Source organism: Fusarium pseudograminearum, chromosome 4 (assembly GCF_000303195.2).
Source record: "Fusarium pseudograminearum CS3096 chromosome 4, whole genome shotgun sequence".
In the NCBI taxonomy this organism is placed as follows: domain Eukaryota; kingdom Fungi; phylum Ascomycota; class Sordariomycetes; order Hypocreales; family Nectriaceae; genus Fusarium; species Fusarium pseudograminearum.
Genome location: NC_031954.1, coordinates 5,409,830 through 5,428,930, shown reverse-complemented (window position 1 = coordinate 5,428,930; position 19,101 = coordinate 5,409,830). Strand labels below are relative to the sequence as shown.

The window sequence follows — 19,101 nt, the reverse complement described above, 5'->3', positions numbered from 1 at the left end:
TTGTATTGCCCCCCTGGACTAACCCCAAGCTCTTTGGTTCCCAATTTAGACAATCGCTGTTCTTTCAGATATAAGTCCCGTGTGCCTCTTTGATGTTGGGCCTGCTTTGCACAAAGAACTGAGAGAGTGACCGGGAACAATCATTGGATGCTCTTCCAGCATGTTAATGCAAATGTGACTGGTTCGAGAACTCGCCTTTTGACAGTGCGGACTTGCCGAGACTCGCTATTGTGATATCTTAACTGTTTTGAGGTGTTCGAATCATTCCCGAAAGAGGGTGTCATATCTTGTTCTTTGTTGAGACTTGTATTCACCTCAGTGGCATGGCCAAAGCTCTTTCTTTAACCTCATTTATCTCCATTCTGCTGTATGAGGAAAATGACATTGAATGATTTGGGCGCAATACTTGGAAGATGAACGTATGTTGTAAAAGCATCAGCTGAAAAGGAGACGCAGTTACTTGGGGTATCGTGAAAAGGTTTACTTTTATATCTACACGTAATCTTCACATCGCACTTCAGCGTTCTGGGCAATAACCCCCTCCCTCTCTCCAGGCGCCCTTGTCGTAGATACTTGCTTCTCTTGCAAGCCAGTGTTCGCTATGCATACCAAAAACGTCCATCCCAGAATTCCCATCAAAGAAACGCTCAATTAGTATCCTCGATCATCCCCATTGTACATACATGTCTAATGACTCCTGCAATTTCCCAACAATCCTCCCTGTCCTTCTAGTCCAGCCAGATATCATCTAGGTAAACGAGAGAGCACTTGCGTCCACCTAGATACCTGCCCTATAAATCAAAATACCCTTGTCCTGTCATCAATCAATATCCTTGCTTATCCAGAGAACTGGAAGCGCGTGGCCTCAAGCTGACCAAGACCATCGCGAGGAGCTACGTTTCGTCGCCTGTATGTGTTGGTAAAATCTTGCAGAATCGCACGCACATTCTTCATAGCGCTGGGATCTCCTGACTGAAGCTTCTCCTTGGTCTTGAGAAGGAATCGATTGGCCTCGGTCGGGGAGACGGTTCCCTCGGGCAGTAGTTCTATCGTGCGGGCCACCCACTGGTGAGTCTCGAGTGGAACCAGCTCAAAGCAGGCCAAGAGAACGCCACTACCGTCGGCAAAACAGTCGCGGGGGAAAGTGATCATCATGCCTGCCATGATCTGCTTTACCAAGTTCTCGCCGAGGGTCTGCAGCAAGCCCTTGACAATGTTCTTCATCTCAGATGCCGCGGCCTCAGGGAGACCGTCGCTGGTAGCGGGGTTGTCGCCACCGTAAGAGAGCAGGTCACGGAGGAAGTGCAGTGTCGAAGAGAGAGGATCTCGCTGCTCAAGAGTCAGAGCATAGATGGATGCCTCGAAAATGGATCGCAGCAAGTGAGAGGGGATGAGCTTCTGGGGGTAATAGAGAAGAGCGTCAATCAGGAGGCGGAAGAAGTCGTCGATAACGTCAGGAAGTTCCTTAGGTTGCAGTTCCGTCATGACTCGAAGGAAGGTTGTTGTCTGGGCTTCAAAGAAGGTGTAGATGTTTTCGGTGGTAGCTTGGTCAACATGCTCGCGAGCCTCGGAAAACTCACGCAGGATTGCCGAAGTCACCCACAGGAAACAGCCTTCCCTGGAGTTGTTGAAACCACCGGCGAGTTTGTTTGCCATTTCGGGGAGCAACGGAGCCATAGCTGTGCGGTGAGAAATGACCATATTGCGCCAGCACCTACACACACGCTCACAAATGGGTGTGAAGCTCAGAAAGTTGTCCAGTACGGTGGACAGAATAGGGAACACCTCTTGCCAATACTTGACAGCAGGATTCTCCTGGCCTGGGTTGACAGGAGGCACAACATACTGAACAAATATGGTGATGAGCTGCAGATGATCTATAGATGGGTTAGCTGTTTGGCAGTCTTGAATGGGTTTGATATGCTTACCTGCGAGAGCCAACTTGCCATCCTCGTCAGTGGCAACGTTGGCCTTTGTCATCAATCGCTGAATCAAGGGATCACAATAAACCTTGAGCAGCCGGTACACCTCCTCCGTAGGCTGGCTTGCCACAACGTTGGCTACACCCTCTGTGATCTCCTCCTTGCTCAGGTCGGGAAGCTTGTCTAGAACTTGGTCATAGAACTCCTGGAGCTGCAGCACCTGACCGCTCAGGAGATGCTTGCAATCTGTGCAGAAGTACTTGATGGCCAGAGCAGCACCGCGGATGATCTCCTTGGAATCTGACTGGAACGATGTGACGATGTAGTTGAACTGAGGCTGGAGATATTCAGGGTGTGCAGCTGTCCATTCTGTATAACGGCCAAGAACCATGATGGTTGCGAAACGAAGTTTCTCGTGGCTGGGCATTTGTACAAGAAGAGGCATGAGCTGAGGCAAGACAATGCTCTCGTCCTTGTCAACCATACGTCCTAGGGCGCGCATAGCAAACAGAGGCGCCTCCAGCTCCTGCCAGTGAGGGACCACTGTGTCAGTCACCTGGTTGGCATACTTGGACATCCACAATTGTATGGATTGGAGAACCTTGGTGAGGCAGTCTGTAACACCCATCACCTCACAGCAATCCTTAAGTGTATCGCCCATGTGGTGTCGGAACTCTCTGAATTTCTCCTCTTGCTCTCGGTCACCATCGAACAAATCGTTTTCGTTGCCCGATTCCGGCTTGGGGTACTCGAGGTGCTTGAGAAGAACATCAACCAGTTTTGAGTAGACATCGACTAGCTCAAGTCGGCCCTGAATGTAGATATCGAGCACAATGTAGAGCTTGAGCTCATACCAGAAGTTAAAGGTATGTTCAATAACCTCCCGCTCGGTATCTCGAACAGCGCACTCCAAAGTTGCATCGACCAAAGGCCGGAAGTGTGCGGGCTGACGTGCGATTCCGACAACCCAACTTTCTGCGGCCGTCGCGAACACTTTGGTCAAAGCCTTGAGTGTCTCAGTGTCTTCCTCGTCAGCTGCCTTTGCGATTTGAGGCTTGAGTGAGATGATTCGAGGGAATAGCATTTCGATGATCTCTCGGCTCTCGTCTACATCGCTGGTTTCTCGAAGCATGGTGCAAAGACACTCTGAAGCCTCCTGGCTGCAGTTATCGCTCGTCGTGCCGTTGAAAACGATATCCATGAGAGGCGACCTGACAACGTCGCCGATCGGGACCTCTCGAAGCCAGGATGTGATGCATTCCATCAACTGAGGGTTCTGAGCAGCAGCTGCTACAGTGGGTGTCAGTGGTTTGCGGGTAAGAAGATCCAACGCAACTTACGTGAAGACTGAGAGTAGTTAATGAGCAGTTGGACAACTTGGCCCGCGTTGTCTGCCAATAGAGCTTGCGTTCGCATGGCAAGGTCTTCTTCCTAATTCCAACAATTAGACTTGAACTGGTGCTGAGGTCGACCGGATTTGACAATCTCGAAAGAAGCGTGTTTCCGATCTATGGTTGCGCGATCCACATACAGACAAGGTGATCTTTCGACCTTCGGTAACTTCTTCGGGAAGAACCCGCAGGAAATCCAGAATACAAGCGTGACTCTCGGGGCTGTCGCTGAGTGACTGGACAACAGATGATAGGACATCGTCCCATTCCTTCATCTGAATTGCGAGGATGGCCAGGCATACACAGAGCTGGACACGGATGGGCTTGGGTCCAGGGGCGAAATGCTTTAGAAGCAGGAGGATCTGGCTTCGGAGGGCGGGCAGCTCGCTAGCAGGGACTTGAGTCGATAGATCGTATGTAATCTAGCAAAAGTCAGAAATGAGAAGCTATAGTAGCTTTCAAGAGTATCAAACCTTTCCACGAAGAGTGATGGCAGCAAATAGAGTGGCCTCTGGCTCAGCATCTGACTGCAGAATACCTATTATAGTTGCCCATGAATCCTTCTGTAGACCTCGAACATTAGCAAGCTGATGAGAAAGTTGGAAAGCCATAGTAACCCACCGATTTCTGAAATCTCTCCAAGTATTCGTGGGCATGCTTCTTTGCGTCTTGCTCCCCGCTCCGCATCGTCATGACAGCAGCCAGTACATCGGGCGGCGCAAAAGCCTCCTGGGCTCCGTTCGTAGCCATTACGTATCAGGCGGTTGGTAGAAAGTACGGAAGTAGATATTCGGGTACGTTGACTATGTTGCGCACGATGGACCCTGGTGGTTGCGGCGCATACAAAGGGGGGCAGCAGCTGGGCGTCGATGGGTGTTACTGGGAGTCGCAAGCGTAAAGGTTGGCGGAAAGGCTGGCTGAGAGCACCAGTTGAGAAAGAAGGAAAGAAGCGAAGTGAGGGTATGGGGAAAGGAGAAAAGAGGACCCCGAACGTTGGAGAAGAGTCGTTTTAATGATCAGGCCAAAGTTGAAGGTGGGATAAATGATGTCTCTAGGCTAGTGTCAATCAGAAGTAAAATACACAAAGCCCACCCAGCTCAGCAAGCCAGACGTTGCCAGTCATGGCGGGGCAACCTGATGGCCGTAGATTAACCGACGATGCCTTCACTTCACGCGTCATAAAGGATCTGATTTCTTGACAATCAATTGGTAGCTTAGTATTCAGTACTTTAGGCTTTGTCGGGATGAAAGCAATCTCTAAGAGTCCCTTTGCTAAGTAGGTACCTAGGTATGATTCATAAACATTAAAGAAATTTGTGATAAAGACAGAAACAAGCTATGCAACTGTCACGTGTCTATCGATGTCTCAGACTCTTTGTTCCAAAGTTGATTGTTTATTTAATTGGGGGATTTTGCACTAAAGATCTTGTAACGGATATCGTGAAGTAGACGCCTCGTGAACCCCATGCTTGATCTCACCGTCGCCGATAACAAGGCCGTTGAGTCTACGGTCGTGAGTGTCTGTTGGAATCTGGTGCTCCGATGTCGCAGGGACCATCTGTTCCTTCAAAGCTAGACCATACAAGTGCAAGGGATTTTGCTGAGCGATGCCCTTTGACTCGAGCTTGGCCATGTACCTGTTAATAAAGAAGTCATAAAACCCTTTGCCGTGACCAAGACGCCGAATGGACCCTGATTCATCAAAGTCAAAGGCGACGCCCGGGACGACAATGAAGTCGAGAATGGCTGGGTCAGGAGCCTCAACATCAGAGACGCCTAGTATACGTTTCCTTGCATCAGCAGTGGCCGGATCCACGCTTGGGATCCCCCACTTGTCCAGCTTGAGGCTTTCGTAGTCCTGTATGTTTTCCAGATGGACCATATCCATTACGCGCGACGGAGTGTCCGGCGTTTGGAAAGGCGACTTGTGAAGGTAGGGAACAAAGACCTGTTTGCCAGCACCCAGTGCATGACGAACAATGGCATCTGTCTGGACCTCAGCGGTAGGCATGGCCAGGTAGATGCTGATGCGTCTAGCATCCTTGTAAGGCTGAAGCTCTTTCAGAGACTCAAAGATACAACGGCCTGTGTGACTCGAGTTAGGGGAATCGCCTTATATAAAAAGACTGATATTACGAATGGATGAGTGTTGGTTGTTTGGTGATCATACTCTGAGTAGTAATGGAATCCTGTGATATCGTGGAGAGCTTCTGCTTCACAAGCTTCCTCAGCTGCTGCTTAGCAGCAGGAAGGGATGACGCCATAGCCGTAACAAGGCTGACAGCACTTGTTGAACCGAGGTGGTGGATTGATATTGACTCCTGTTGGTGCAAAAGAGTGTTTTTCTAGCTGATGTTTGACTTATTCCGTGAAAAAGGTCCTACGGCAGTGGAAGTTGCGCTAAAGTAGAGGTAGTTGGAAAGCTGCTCTTGGCACCGACAAAGCGGATACGTGCCGAACCCAAATTCGGTCTCTGGCGTCATTTCAACTCTCGGCCCTTCATCATGTGCCCGGGCCCGGCGCCGGCGATGTCTAAGAAGCTGTCGCAGACATCGGCGGTGAAGCCCGAGGCAACAGACCCAAGACTAGGCTTTTTTTTCTTCATTATTTTAATCGACAAAGGCGGACATAAAAAAAGAATGCTTTAAAGTTATCAGACGGCCAATAATGAACCAGAGTCTCGAATGTGAACGAACCCCCACGCCGTACTCAAGGTCAACTTGTTTACCAGTATCAAGTTGATCCCACTTTGTGAGACGGAGAAAAAATGCTTTGTTAGTACGTAATGTATCCCGTAGTTTGTCTATCAACAAGACTGTACGGGTAAATGCAGTTGAGATTCCCCCATATTTGCTTCCGGATACAATATATTACGACAGATACAAATAAAAAGACAATCATGTTTCTACGAATCAAAAGCCCCCTAGGGGTGAACGTAGGGGCAAAGTCCACTATTTGATTCAAAATCATAATCAATATTGAATTGTTTGAATTGCTAGATATCGGATTGGTAGAGTACATAATTCTTCTGCTGTACAGGGTCCATCGAACAGGGTCTGGGCCATGGATAGCAAAGTCCGTGTTTCTGTCAACCATGAACCAGGGAACGCTAATCATTTGCAATGCAACGCATCTCATTGCTCAAAAGTTGGGATGAAAACCCGAACCCATACCCATACCCATACCCAGGCATGTCTCAGGCATTGTGATGAGTTTGAACATGGGTGCGCCCGGAGCTTAACGCGTGTCATATTTTAATAATACTATGTAGAGGAACAAAGTTATCTGGGTGAACTTTAGCATTACTGTATACGAACGTCTGTACATAGTGGGTAGAGAGTACGCAAGGATTGAGGCGGACGAGGAGAAATTGAACTATAAACTGATACAACGAGGCTAAAACTTAACCTTTTGAAGCTTTGCTCATTAGCAGTAGATCTTTACTGAACTGAGATTGAATTAGGAACAGCTTTCAAAAACGCTAGGTCGGCGTGTACTCAACTAGGATAAGGGATAAGCAGTAGAGATGCGCTGAAGGCCTGATCAGAGCAGTTGAAGAGGTTGAAAGTCAACAGGGAGATCTTGAGCGATGTTCACTGCTATCTAATCAGATCCATCGTTCATCAACAGATATCATCCTCTTCCCTGTACAGAGGTAGCCGAGATGGAGTTGTCAGGGATTCTTCGGCCCGCTTATTTGTTGCTGACCATCGTTGGGATGCTGTGCTTAGTGCGCTTCTGGGACGAGGACATGGGTTAAAGCAGTGTGAAGTTGTGTAGGCATATAAGAATGAGAATCGTGTCATGGCAGACAACTTCATTGATGGTGATATCGAGCTGCTGCACAGTCACCCCAACACTGTGACTATTTTCTTTTTCTTTTTCATGGCAGGGCCATGTCACTTTTAGATTGAAGATCTTCAGTAGATCTTTGCGTCTGCATTGAAGTCAACTCTTTGCTGCATGTATGTATAACTCAACTGACAGGCTGACAGGCTGACAGGTAAAAGGTCAGGACCAAGGACGGTGCATTTCCCGTTCTGGCCATGACCCGTGGAAGGATTCACCGTACATAACACCCTGTGGAATGGCGCTTGGCTTGAGCAGCCTCCCGCAAATAATAACTGCAAGTTACAACCCAATTGGATGGTTTTCATTCCTTTTACATCTGCACACCTTTCAACCTGCAACCATCAGTTAGCATGATGGCTCAGAATGTGTGTGCTTATATCCTGTTGACTCTTGACCGCCAATATTTATGCATACTTCTTCTTCCTAACAGTAAATTAATTTACTTGGACTTGAATAACATGAACGCTCTAGAGTCTAGAGTCTACTTGTTACAATGTGTCATCCCGTCACCGACTCCCTTGTCATCCGCCTGATCCTAGTCGCCCAATAAACACCCTTGGGCTCTCCACGCGTGTCCGTTCGTAGCAATTCCCCTAACGCCCGTAGCCTTGCTTTTTTGGTCTCCCGTCTCTTCCTTGCTAATCACTCACGGTCTCTTCCTCTATTATTATATTTTTTGCTTGGCTCAATTCATTCGTTCATGTTCATCCGTATTTCGACTAGCGGCACGACCCCTATTCTTCAAGTACATACGGCATTGTACTGTTCTGTCACATAAGGACCTTTTGCTTTGCGGCTCCATACCTAAAGACCTAAAGACCTACTGCACCAGGCCGGATCGATGATAGCTGGAACCCATCGATCACGCCCCGCTACTGACTGCTTTGCCTCGTCTCTTTAGCCAAGCGATAGGTGGTTGATAGTCTCGATACGCGATCCCTGACTACCAGTACAATACACGCCCCTCCCCGCTATGGGCAAACACACCACCAATTCTTCCTCGGCCTCCTTCTCCTCCTCCAGCAAACAAAGCCTTAGCCGCAAGTCTTCAGCGTCCTCGTCCCTGGCAGGGAGGGTTGGAGACAGGGTTGTTGACGACTCCCCGACACTGCGTCAGGACGTTGCCCTTCAGCCCCTAACATCCTCGTCCTCATCCTCCACCAGCAGATCCACTGTGACTGTCTCACCCTCACACCCAGTCCAAGACCAGGGCCATGTCTTGCTGTACCAGGCTCCGGCCTCTGATATATTACCTCTCCCATTATTAACTACCACTGCTACCCCAGCTGCTTCTGCTTCTGCTTCTGCTTCTGCTCCCCCACCAGTCCTCTTCGACCATCAAAATGCAGCCTTGCCGTCTCCTGAACATAGCAATGCCGATGACAGCCTAGATGCTACTCCCCAACCCTCAAACGCCGACTTAGACATGGCTTCCAAGAAGACGCCCTTCTTGCGCTCTGCCGCTCGCTCCGACGCTGCCCCGTATGGCTCCGTGTCGCTAACACCCAGTCGCAACAACTCACCCGCTGGCAGTGATCGCTGGGATCCCGACTCGCACCAATTGCGTCATGTTACAGATACAATGCGCAGTGAGACGTCGCACCGCTCTGGACTCAGCAAAAAGTCCACCTCGAGACTGTCAGAAGAAATCGATGGCGCCGTCCTTGTTTCCGGCCTTGAGGGCCGCATGGGTCTTGGTGAACCTACGCATCCTGGCGTTCTCGAGGGCAGCTTGAAAGACGATCTGTCTGAGGATGGCGCACTGTTGGACGACGATTCCTCCGCTGCTTCGGATACCGAATACCAAGAAAACTCTCCCCACGAGGCTGTCCGCGCCTCCGTTCCGCCCACCGATAATACCACTCTCTCCATAAACACGCCGCGTATGTGGTGTCTCTCCGTTTTATTCGCCATCCTCGGCTCCTCGACCAATTTGTTCTTCTCATTAAGATACCCTAGTGTTGCCATTACTCCAGTTATTGCTTTATTACTTGTCCACCCTCTCGGACACCTGTGGGATTTCGTGTTGAAGCGGCCCTACGACCCTGAAGAAGAGTTTGTCGACGGCGTGCGGGTGCCCTTTGTGAGCGACGATGCGCATAGTTTACATAAAGTTAAGAAGCGCACCCGTGTGAGGAGGTGGCTGGCGCAAGGCCGTTGGAACGAAAAGGAGCATACTTGCGTCTACGTTAGCAGCAATGTTGCGTTTGGCTTCGCCTTTGCGACCGACGTTATTGTTGAACAAACCCAATTCTATAACCAAGAAGCCCCCATTGTTTATCAGCTTCTTCTCACCATATCTACGCAAATTCTCGGTTATGGTTTCGCGGGCTTGACGCGCCGGTTCCTCGTCCGACCCAGCGGTATGATTTGGCCGGGAACTCTCATGTCGGCAGCCATGTTTTCAACACTTCACAAACAAGAGAATAAGCCTGCCGGAGGCTGGACTATCAGCAGGTGGAAATTCTTCTACATTGTGTGGACTGTGTCTTTCCTCTTCTACTTTCTGCCTGGGCTCCTCATGCCAGCGCTGAGCTACTTCAACGTCATCACTTGGTTTGCCCCCAAGAATGTTGTTATTGCAAACCTATTTGGTGTTTCCTCTGGGCTCGGTCTGTTTCCTTTAACGTTCGACTGGGCGCAAGTCACATATGTTGGTTCGCCGTTGCTGGTCCCGTTTTGGGCTGCTATGAACGTTATTGGTGGTCTGGCCGTAGTGATGTGGATCATCGCACCTATCCTCTACTACACCAACGTTCTCTTCTCCTCGTATATGCCAATTCTCTCGGCGGCTGTGTTCGACAACACTGGCAAAGTTTATGACGTCAGCAAGATCCTTACGCCCGAATTCCTTTTTGATCGCGAAGCGTACCAAAACTACAGCAGAGTCTTTTTGCCCATCACATATGTGTTAAGCTATGGAGTTCAGTTCGCTGGCCTATCTGCCCTTTTGACGCATACTGCTTGCTGGCATGGTCAGGATATCTGGAGGTCTTGGAAACGAGCCCTGCAGGAGGCCCGCGAGGATGGGCAAGCCAAGTACGAGCCCGTGGCAGACTCCCCTGGGTCGCTGCCTCGCCAGTCAACCGACGAAAGTGGCAGGCGAATGTCATCAGCATCGCATGTTGATGGAATCATTAGCCGTGAGGATATCCACAGCAAGCTCATGAAGAGATACAAGGATGCTCCCCTGAGCTGGTACTTGATGACGTTTCTCACCATGACTGCCATCGGAATATTTGTGGTCGAATAGTAGGCGCTCTTACATGATGTTCCTTGAGATCCAGTTGCTAATTAAGTTAGTTATCCTGTCCACTTACCTTGGTACGGTCTTTTACTCGCGCTCGCCATCGGGGCCCTGTTCTTCATCCCCAATGGCATCATCATGGCCGTAACGAACCAGCACAGTAGCATTTACCTCATCTGTCAGCTTATCTGCGGTGTTGTCTTCCCAGGCCGTCCCATCGCCAACATGGTCTTTGTCACATACGGTTACATCTCGTCAGCCCAGGGTATCAAATTCGCATCCGATCTCAAGCTTGGTCACTACATGAAGATTCCCCCACGAATTCTCTTTCTGGTCCAAATTGTTGCGACCCTTGTTTCCTCCCTGACCCAGATCGGCGTGCTCAACTGGATGTTTGCCAACATCAGGGGCATCTGCACTTCTGAGGCGATAAATGGCTTCACTTGTCCCATTGCCAGGGTTCACTTCAACGGCTCCATCTTGTGGGGAGTTGTCGGGCCCAACGAGTTCTTCGGCCCGAAGGCCATTTATCGATCCCTGGTCTGGTTCTTTCCACTTGGCGCACTGCTACCGATTCCTTTGTGGCTCTACAGCCGACGTCACCGCTCGAGCATCCTGCGCAAGGTCAATCTCCCTGTCATCTTTGGCGCCATGTCCTGGATCCCGCCTGCCACGGGTCTCAACTTCTCGGTCTGGGTGCTCGTCTGCTACGTCTTTAATTATCTGATCAAAAACCGACATAACGCTTGGTGGAGTAAGTACACCATGACTCTGAGCGCAGCTCTCGATTCTGGTCTTGCTTTTGGTATTGTGGTTGTCTTTTTTGGTTTTATTTATCCTGGGTTTGCGCAAAATCTCAAGTGGTGGGGAACCGAAGTGTACAAGCAAGGTTGCGACTGGCAAGCTTGTTCATACAACACCCTTCCAGAGGGCGAGCATTTCGGGCCTAAAACTTGGTAAAGCACTGATGGTGGAAGGCGTTAAATATAGATATAAACTTATTATCTGAGGGTCACAATGATAGATCGCATGGATGTTTATGGGCGTTACGAGGAAGATGTGGTTACTACACAGCGAAGCGCTGAACGACATCTTTAGACACGAATGACATGGGCAGTTTCAGTTTCACAAAATTCAGCACAGTACATTTACGATGAAAACGAGTTCAAAATTGGGAACCCAGTTTCTTCCGTCTATCGAATGTTTAATCCCATCCCCTTCTTTGCTGCGCTTACGGCAGATTACCATAGAATACAGTGTAATTAAGCATGTCCTTGTAACCGGCACCATGCTCCAAACAAGTCAAACCCGTCTATTTCTCCGCTTCCCATTCGGGGTTCTGTACAAGTTAGTATCTGGAGACAAACGATGTTGGTGTTGTCGAACTTACCTTCCGCAAGATCACCAAGCCCTCAAGGGTGCTGTTAAGGCTGATGTACTCCTCGTCTTCGAGTTCTGCTCGCTCACCATATCCAAGCACCACTGGTGTGCTCTGAGTTTGCCATCCAGTAATAGTCTTGGGACGACCAGCTTGGCCTACGACGTCAACGGCCTGGCCAACGCGAACGTTGACCTTAAGAGGTTTAAGATTCTCGTCCAGGGTGACAAGGAAGCGGGGGTGCATGGCGGTGACGAGGAAGTAAAGTAGGTAGTGTGACTGGCCGGTAATGAACTCCTTGGGCTCAATCATAGCGACAAGGGTAGCAAGCAGACCAGCAGCTGAGACACGAGACAGGACCTGTCGGTCTGTGTGGAAGGGGCTGATTGTCAGGGTTCCCTTACCCATGTGGAGGAGACCCTGAGCAATTCGCACCATGAAGAGGGCGTCCTGATCACGGTGGTAATAGCTGGCGAGTTGTCGCAGTAGCTGGGCCAATCGAGCGTTGTTTGTGCCAGCACCCAAAAGACCCATGGCAAAGATGGCGTTTATGGCAACCTCGGGGTCGTTGTCGTGGCTGTACCTTGACAGAGTGTCGTAGACCTTCATTTGAGGGTTGCTGGGGCTGATAAGACCCATTGCAAGAGGTACAGCTTTACGAATATTAGCTTCACCGTAGTGCATAAGGTGGCCAAACTGTCGCAAAACCATTTCTTGGCCAATATCCTCGCCCATGGCCACAAGGGCAATGCCGATGACGGCATATGCCTGTAGTAGCTCGTCGCCCTTCTTCTCGTCAGTCTCCTCTTGGTGTTCATTGCAAATATGAAGAAGCTCCTGAATCTTGAGCACAGCACCTGTACCAGCCCAAGCGCAGATCTCAGCCATCACGGCGGTAGACTTGGCCATAGGATGCTCAATGGCTTTGAGGGTTTCAAGAATGACATCGACCTCTTCTTGTCGGCCAAAGAAGAGAAGACCCAGGCCAAGGGCCAAGAACCGTGTCCACTTATCAGTCAGTTGGTTCTTGCGGTCGTCGTCCATTAGAGTGGTGACAATAGCTTCGCTGATCTCAGGGTGAGAGGAGCCCGTAAAGATGAGACCACAAGACAGAGCAGCCATCGCTGAGATCTGCATATCGCAAGAAGAATCGGAAATCATGGGCTGAAGGTGCTCGAGAATATCCTCCCTGTTCGATCCAGCGTACGCCAGTCCCAGACCCATGATGCAAGCTGTTCGAACGAGAGGATCAGGATGGTTTAGCTTCTCATGGTCGGCCAAGAGAGCAACAGCAGAGTCAGAGTCTGTTCTCACGCCAGAATTCACAATTCCGATAGCGAGCATAGCGCCGGCCGAGATCTCGTTCTCGGTCGAGTAGGTATACTTGTCGATCTTGTCAAGCCCATTTTCAGTATCCCACATCAAAAGAGTTCCCATAGAGGCGACAGTAGACATCATGCCATCAGCCTTGGTCTTCCACACCCATGTCTCTTTCTCGCCGTCAACAAGCATCATCTTATCGTTGCCAAATCCTGCGTTGACGAAGGCATTGACAAATGCTGCTGCAAGGTTATGTCGGGCAGAGTCCAAGTTAGTCATTCCCGCAACTCGGCTGCTCTCGAGATGGCTCTTGTAGATGTCCTCAGTGGACTTGGGCTCAAGGATGTTCAGCTCCTTGCCCAATGCCTTGAAGTGCTCTGATAGCTTGATGTTACTGAGCGACTCCGTAATTGCGTCGCTCTCGTCTGAGTCATCTTCAATATCAAGAGCTATTCTTTGACGGGCGATAAGGAATGCAAGCTGCTTCTTGAGAGCGGGGTCTTCGGCTTTCTCGAAGTCGGCCCTAATAAGGTCGATGTCGTGTAGTCGAATTGCAAGAACAATGGCCTGCGCAAATTGCTTGTATTCCATGTAGATATCGTGCGCGGTCTTAAGGAAGGTCTCGTTGTCAGGGTAAGTTAGGAGGTTGACCATGGAGGACATGTACAGGCACACACGAGCGTATGTATTCTCATCCACAAACTTGGGCATCTCCTCGATGATTTCAAGCTCGCTCATGAGATCCACGGCGTCAGCCTCGGCGTTGCTCTTGAGGAAAAGAGGGATCAAGACAAGCGCAAGATCGATCAGGTCCTTGGTCTGCTCCTCGTTATTGATCCTCTTGATATACACCTCTCCAATCTCCAGGGCAAGATGTCTGGTATACTCGTGGCCCCATGAGCTGATGTCGGATGTAGGGGCGAGAAGTCGGTAATGAAGTGTGTCTTGTCGGTCCTCGTCTGAGAACGTCATGCCGATGACGGAAAGGACGTCAGCCAACGAGGTCTTGTCTTCGCTCTGAGGCCATTGTTCGTAGAGCTTCGTCAACGTCTCGTAGTGTGGTCGTAGAAATTTCAGGGGCTTTGGGACTGCTGTCATGGATGACGTCGATGTCTTTATCGAGGTCTTCATTGCTTCCAGGGCGGGCTTGTAGAGTTCCGGGTTCGACTCCTACACAAAGCTTAGAATAGTTCAGATCGCGAACCCCGTCTAGTGACTTACAGTCAAGCGCTCAACCATCATGTCAAGCTCGTTCTTGAGTTGTTGATCTTCCTCATTGAGCTCTTCCTCAGCGGCTGGACCCTAGTCAGTACAACATTCATTGCCTCGTGAAACAGCGGGATCCCATACTCTCGATCTTCTCGTCCTCCTTCTTTCCATTCGATTGTTGCTTGTCCTTCTTGGCGTCGTCAACGGCCTTGCCCTTGCCCTTGTCGGCCGCCTTGGGCACTTCGCTGTCTTGAGCCATGTTGACGTCGGCGGGTTAGGCGCTTGGTAGAGCTTTACTGGGTAGATTGAAAGGGTAAAAAGAAGTCGGGATATAATGCTCTATACGTTATTGAGCCGTATCGTCAATGATCACAGCGCAGAAAATCAATTAGCGATGGAGTCGTGGTCGTCGTAGTTGGAAGGTGATGGAGCGCTGCTTGGCTAAGCTCAATGCTTTGCTGTAGGTAGCTCTGCTGGGTTACGCGAGGCGCTGCCGCCTGGCCCCAGCCTCATCACGTGTTCCCGCCTCCAGAGACCCACTTGGTCATCCAGGTCAAAGCGGCAGTCAAGGTTGTTAGTGACAAGATCTCTTAGAAAAAAATAACCCCACCATCCCAAGAAACAACCCCTCCAACATCAACATCAACGAAAAAGAAAAAGTTGATTGAACAAGATCTCGTGGACAGAAAAGAAAAAACACATAGCCCAGGAACACGCAGGAACTGTCTCATCATGAAATTGGACACAAAAGCCATGCGCTACCTCACCGATGAGGATTGGCGAGTTTTGACTGCTGTAAGTGCACATCCTGGTTATCATGGTTGCAAAATTCATAGGACTTATACCAAACCCATAGGCCGAGATGGGAAGCAAAAACCACGAACTCGTGCCCACAACTTTGATCGAGAAACTTGCGCGCCTCCGTGGCGGTGCTGGTAGCGTTCACAGAAGCATCTCATCCCTTGCCAAGGTCGGCCTTATTGCGCGTGTTAAGGAAGCAAAGTACGATGGTTACCGACTCACATATGGTGGTCTCGACTACCTCGCTCTTCACACCTATGCCAAGCGAAACGACATCTACAGTGTAGGAGACCGCGTTGGTGTTGGCAAAGAAAGCGATATCATGATCGTGGCGGACCACACCGGCACACAACGAATTCTCAAGATCCATCGGCTCGGCCGTATCTCCTTCCGATCCGTTAAATCGAACCGAGACTACCTTAAGAAGCGACAATCTGGATCATGGATGTATCTCTCCAGGCTAGCAGCCATGAAGGAATTTGCTTTCATGAAGGCTCTGCGTGAAGAGGGCTTTCCTGTCCCCGAACCTTTTGCACAATCTCGCCACACGATCGTCATGTCGTTAATCGACGCATTTCCTCTTCGACAGATCGCCGAGGTTCCTGACCCAGCATCCCTGTACGGTGATCTAATTGCTCTCATACTACGACTTGCCAAGCATGGATTGATTCATGGCGACTTCAACGAATTTAATATCTTGATCAAGGAGAACATAACAAAATCGGAAGAAGGCGAGGAGACCCTGACGCTTGAGCCCGTCGTGATCGATTTCCCTCAAATGGTTTCCATGGAGCATCAAAACGCTGAAATGTATTTTGATCGAGACGTCAACTGTGTCAAACGCTTCTTCGAACGCAGATTTCATTTCGTGCCAACAGAGCCTGGTCCTTTCTTCAAACACGCAAAGAAAGCAATGATCAAGGAGGGTCTCAAGAGACTTGATGCTACAGTTGAAGCTTCTGGTTTCACAAAGAAGATGTTGAAAGACCTTGAGGCTGCTATTAAGGAAAAGGGAGATGAAACTACTCAACAAAGTGACGATGAGGAGGATGAGGATGACGAAGATGAGGAGGATGACGAAGATGAGGAGGATGAGGAAGAGGGTAGCTCAGAAAACCCTAAAGACGGTCAAACATCTGGTGGTTTGCTCGGCGACGATGCCTTGAATTCTAAGGACGATCCCGTTGAAGAGAGCATGTCAAAATTGGCAGTTTAGATATGATGCAATGATACCCATGTTTTACGAAATGCACACACATTACGATGATCAATTCACGACATCACTGCGTTGGCAAAGAATTGAAGGATTATATGACATTAATGGAGATTTGCTCTAAACGCCTCCGTCTGATAGTAGCATCTGTACCCCCGAATCTAAGCTACAAAAGCTCATGACATCAAATCATGGCATGAATTCGTCAAGTGTAACATCTACTTGAGCCATAAGATGTTCCAGGATTGCTCATTTCTCAATGTCTGAGCCAGACGCTCCAAAACCAGAAGGGAAAATGTTGGGGGAAAGCACGAATGTGGCCATGGCTGACCAGATGAAATCAATAGCAATTGTTGAAAGGGTCGAAAACCTAGGCATCCTTCTTGACTTCCTTCTTGATGGAAGGAGATGCGTCAAAAGTAGCACCGACGACAACGGTCTCGGCGTGGACTGTCGTGTTCTCACCACACTCGGATGAGGTAGGCGTGGCGACTGCTTCATCGGCGGGTGTGCTGGGGGCCGTTCTGCTTGCAAGGTTAGATAAACCTCACTAAGTCACGACCTGGCAACCTCGCTTCATACCCAGAGGATTGGTGCTGAAGTCCCGCACGTCGATGCGCATCGTTGGTATCGGAAGCAGTCAGTTCCGGAGACATGGGACTAAGAAAGAGTCAGTATTGGTAAGAAGAGCAGCTGCATTCAAACTTACGGGCGCGTAATGGGAATCGCCGCTCGTCGATTCTGTGCGTGGTGGGGGAACATGGAGCCTCCATAACCGACGAGAGGAGTACCGTAGGCCCCGATGTTGTACTCGTTAGTTCGGAATTGGCGGCGTTCGGCCGTGACACGCTTGAGTTCCTTCTGCGCTGGAGTGTCCGCGTATCGGATGTTCATGAGAAGGCCTTCCTCACCAACAGGCCGACCATGAAACTTCTCGACCACATCATCGCAGACGTCACGGTTCTCGAAACTGTGGCGTTGTTAGCAAGTTCCAAATCCCTGATATTGTATCGGCATACCGAGCGAAGCCAACACCACGGCTGTTTCCCATGCTATCCCGAAGTATCTTGCTAGACAGGATAGTGTATCCCTGGAAGATAAGACCGAGTTCCTGAAACGCGTTAGTGATATTTTGATCAGCCGGTATACTTCAGTAGAACTTACCACTTCAGTCAAGGATTTGGGCAAGTTGGAGATGTAGAGGTTGGTTGACAGTTCGTCGCCCTCGGCCTTGAGACGAGAGTTGAAAGACTCCTTTTAGCATGTTAGTTTCATCTTCGTCGTTCATCTGTGTGCCAGGGGAGACAAACCCGAGCGAAACCAACTTCGTATCCAAGGCGATGGAATCCGCGAATGCACATCTCGGATTCAGAGACGTCGTAAAATTTGGCAAACCCAAATCTTGCCTCGGTTAGCTTTTTCCATGTTTGCGGTTGATGAAAGAAACTTACCCCTTGCAGGCACCAGTCGCCGTGTCGATGATAGCCTTTGATGTCTCAACATTGCCAAATCGAGCAGCGTAGTGGAATAGCAACTCATCATCGGTGGTAGGGTGAAGACCTCGAATGTAGACGTTGCGATTGCCAGGGATGCGGTTCTCAAGACTCTGCTCAAGACTCTTCATGTGACCTGCAGGCGTAAAGACGGCAGGCACTGCACCAGGAATTCGGGGATTCTTTTCCAAGAGCTCGTCTAGCACACGCTCAGAGGCCGGAGAAGGCTTTGGCTTGTTCGCAGCCTCAGCGTGATGGGCAACCATGAGCTGGTGAGGTGATGGTGTGGTATAAGCTGATCGGTCACTGTGGACACGGGGACCATGCTCGCGAGGAGGCCAGCTTCCGTAGAAGGGCGTAGCAGGAGCAGACTCGGTAGTCGAGTAAGAGCCGCGACGATTCTCTAAACCAGGGACTTCTGACTGAGTTCGGTCAGCACGAGGATTACCGGCATTGGCACGGGCTGGGGTGAAAGGCATGAGAGATCCGGGAAGGGCGTATGGGCCGGCGTAACCTCCGTTCATCTGATAGCCAGAATAGTTTGGCTCGCCAGGGTGATTCATAGCCAAAGACTGGGCACCCTGCATGGGGGCAAGGATGAGCCCATCGGGGGCGACCATGTAAGGAGGTTGCATGGGAACAGATGCTGCCTGAGGGGCAGACATGCTCATTCCAGCGAGGCTCAAACCATGGAATTGGCTCAACAAAGCGTTGTGGTCGGCAGATCCGGGGATAGCGAGATGCTGAGGTCGTCGATCGGAATGGTTGGAGAGAAAAGGCGCTGCAGCCGTGTTCTGTTCCATGATCGTCGTTGAATGAAGATGTACGATTGAGATATCTGAAGATTGCATACCAGTCAGCGCTGATGTGATGAGGGATGAAGATTCCAGTTGTCAAGGCCAAAGAGATGTAACTCATCCAAGGTGAAGTAAACGTGTAAGCAAAGGACCTTTACTTACCTCACAAGCAACAGATCGGCTGCAAAGCAGTGCAAGATGCGAATAATCGGGGATGTGCGAAAATCTAGCTATATTCAAGGTTGTCAGTTAAACAGTCGGATCCATGATACCAATATGGAAGAACGAAACGAATAAGAGAGGGAAATGCGGTACTGATCGAACAGATTTCTCGAACAGGATGTGAGTATCTTGAGCACATGCTGGTATATGCAACGAGAGGGGAGTGATGGGGCAAGAGAGAAGACACGATGCCGGGGACCAGAAGACCAAACGTACCTCAAAGGCCTAGTTGATGGTCAAGCACCTGATGGACAAA

General features: G+C 49.9%; 6 protein-coding genes across 6 annotated transcripts, besides 1 other annotated feature; 2 read left to right on the top strand and 4 right to left on the bottom strand.

Moving 5' to 3' along the window:
- Window positions 1-837: 837 nt before the first annotated feature.
- Window positions 838-4,063, bottom strand: FPSE_00863 (uncharacterized protein; the record flags this gene model as incomplete). The annotated part of the gene is made up of 6 exons (XM_009253983.1): window positions 838-1,877; window positions 1,929-3,212; window positions 3,263-3,353; window positions 3,454-3,735; window positions 3,787-3,876; window positions 3,935-4,063. The coding sequence occupies 6 exons, from the start codon at window positions 4,061-4,063 to the stop codon at window positions 838-840; spliced, it is 2,916 nt and encodes a 971-aa protein (XP_009252258.1).
- Window positions 4,064-4,730: 667 nt separating this feature from the next.
- FPSE_00862 (uncharacterized protein) lies at window positions 4,731-5,577 on the bottom strand (the record flags this gene model as incomplete). Its single annotated transcript, XM_009253982.1, has 2 exons — window positions 4,731-5,398; window positions 5,484-5,577. 2 exons carry the CDS (start codon window positions 5,575-5,577, stop codon window positions 4,731-4,733), a joined length of 762 nt encoding a protein of 253 aa, XP_009252257.1.
- Window positions 5,578-8,138: 2,561 nt separating this feature from the next.
- FPSE_00861 (uncharacterized protein) lies at window positions 8,139-11,372 on the top strand (the record flags this gene model as incomplete). The annotated part of the gene is made up of 2 exons (XM_009253981.1): window positions 8,139-10,417; window positions 10,469-11,372. 2 exons carry the CDS (start codon window positions 8,139-8,141, stop codon window positions 11,370-11,372), a joined length of 3,183 nt encoding a protein of 1,060 aa, XP_009252256.1.
- A 352-nt stretch (window positions 11,373-11,724) lies between these two features.
- On the bottom strand, window positions 11,725-14,578 carry FPSE_00860 (uncharacterized protein; the record flags this gene model as incomplete). Its single annotated transcript, XM_009253980.1, has 4 exons — window positions 11,725-11,751; window positions 11,803-14,280; window positions 14,332-14,405; window positions 14,461-14,578. The coding sequence occupies 4 exons, from the start codon at window positions 14,576-14,578 to the stop codon at window positions 11,725-11,727; spliced, it is 2,697 nt and encodes an 898-aa protein (XP_009252255.1).
- Window positions 14,579-15,051: 473 nt separating this feature from the next.
- Window positions 15,052-16,336, top strand: FPSE_00859 (uncharacterized protein; the record flags this gene model as incomplete). The annotated part of the gene is made up of 2 exons (XM_009253979.1): window positions 15,052-15,114; window positions 15,176-16,336. The coding sequence occupies 2 exons, from the start codon at window positions 15,052-15,054 to the stop codon at window positions 16,334-16,336; spliced, it is 1,224 nt and encodes a 407-aa protein (XP_009252254.1).
- Window positions 16,172-16,225: a mobile genetic element.
- Window positions 16,337-16,703: 367 nt separating the features above from the next.
- On the bottom strand, window positions 16,704-18,629 carry FPSE_00858 (uncharacterized protein; the record flags this gene model as incomplete). Its single annotated transcript, XM_009253978.1, has 7 exons — window positions 16,704-16,857; window positions 16,916-16,993; window positions 17,043-17,303; window positions 17,353-17,444; window positions 17,498-17,587; window positions 17,644-17,734; window positions 17,785-18,629. The coding sequence occupies 7 exons, from the start codon at window positions 18,627-18,629 to the stop codon at window positions 16,704-16,706; spliced, it is 1,611 nt and encodes a 536-aa protein (XP_009252253.1).
- Between the last annotated feature and the right edge of the window lie 472 nt (window positions 18,630-19,101).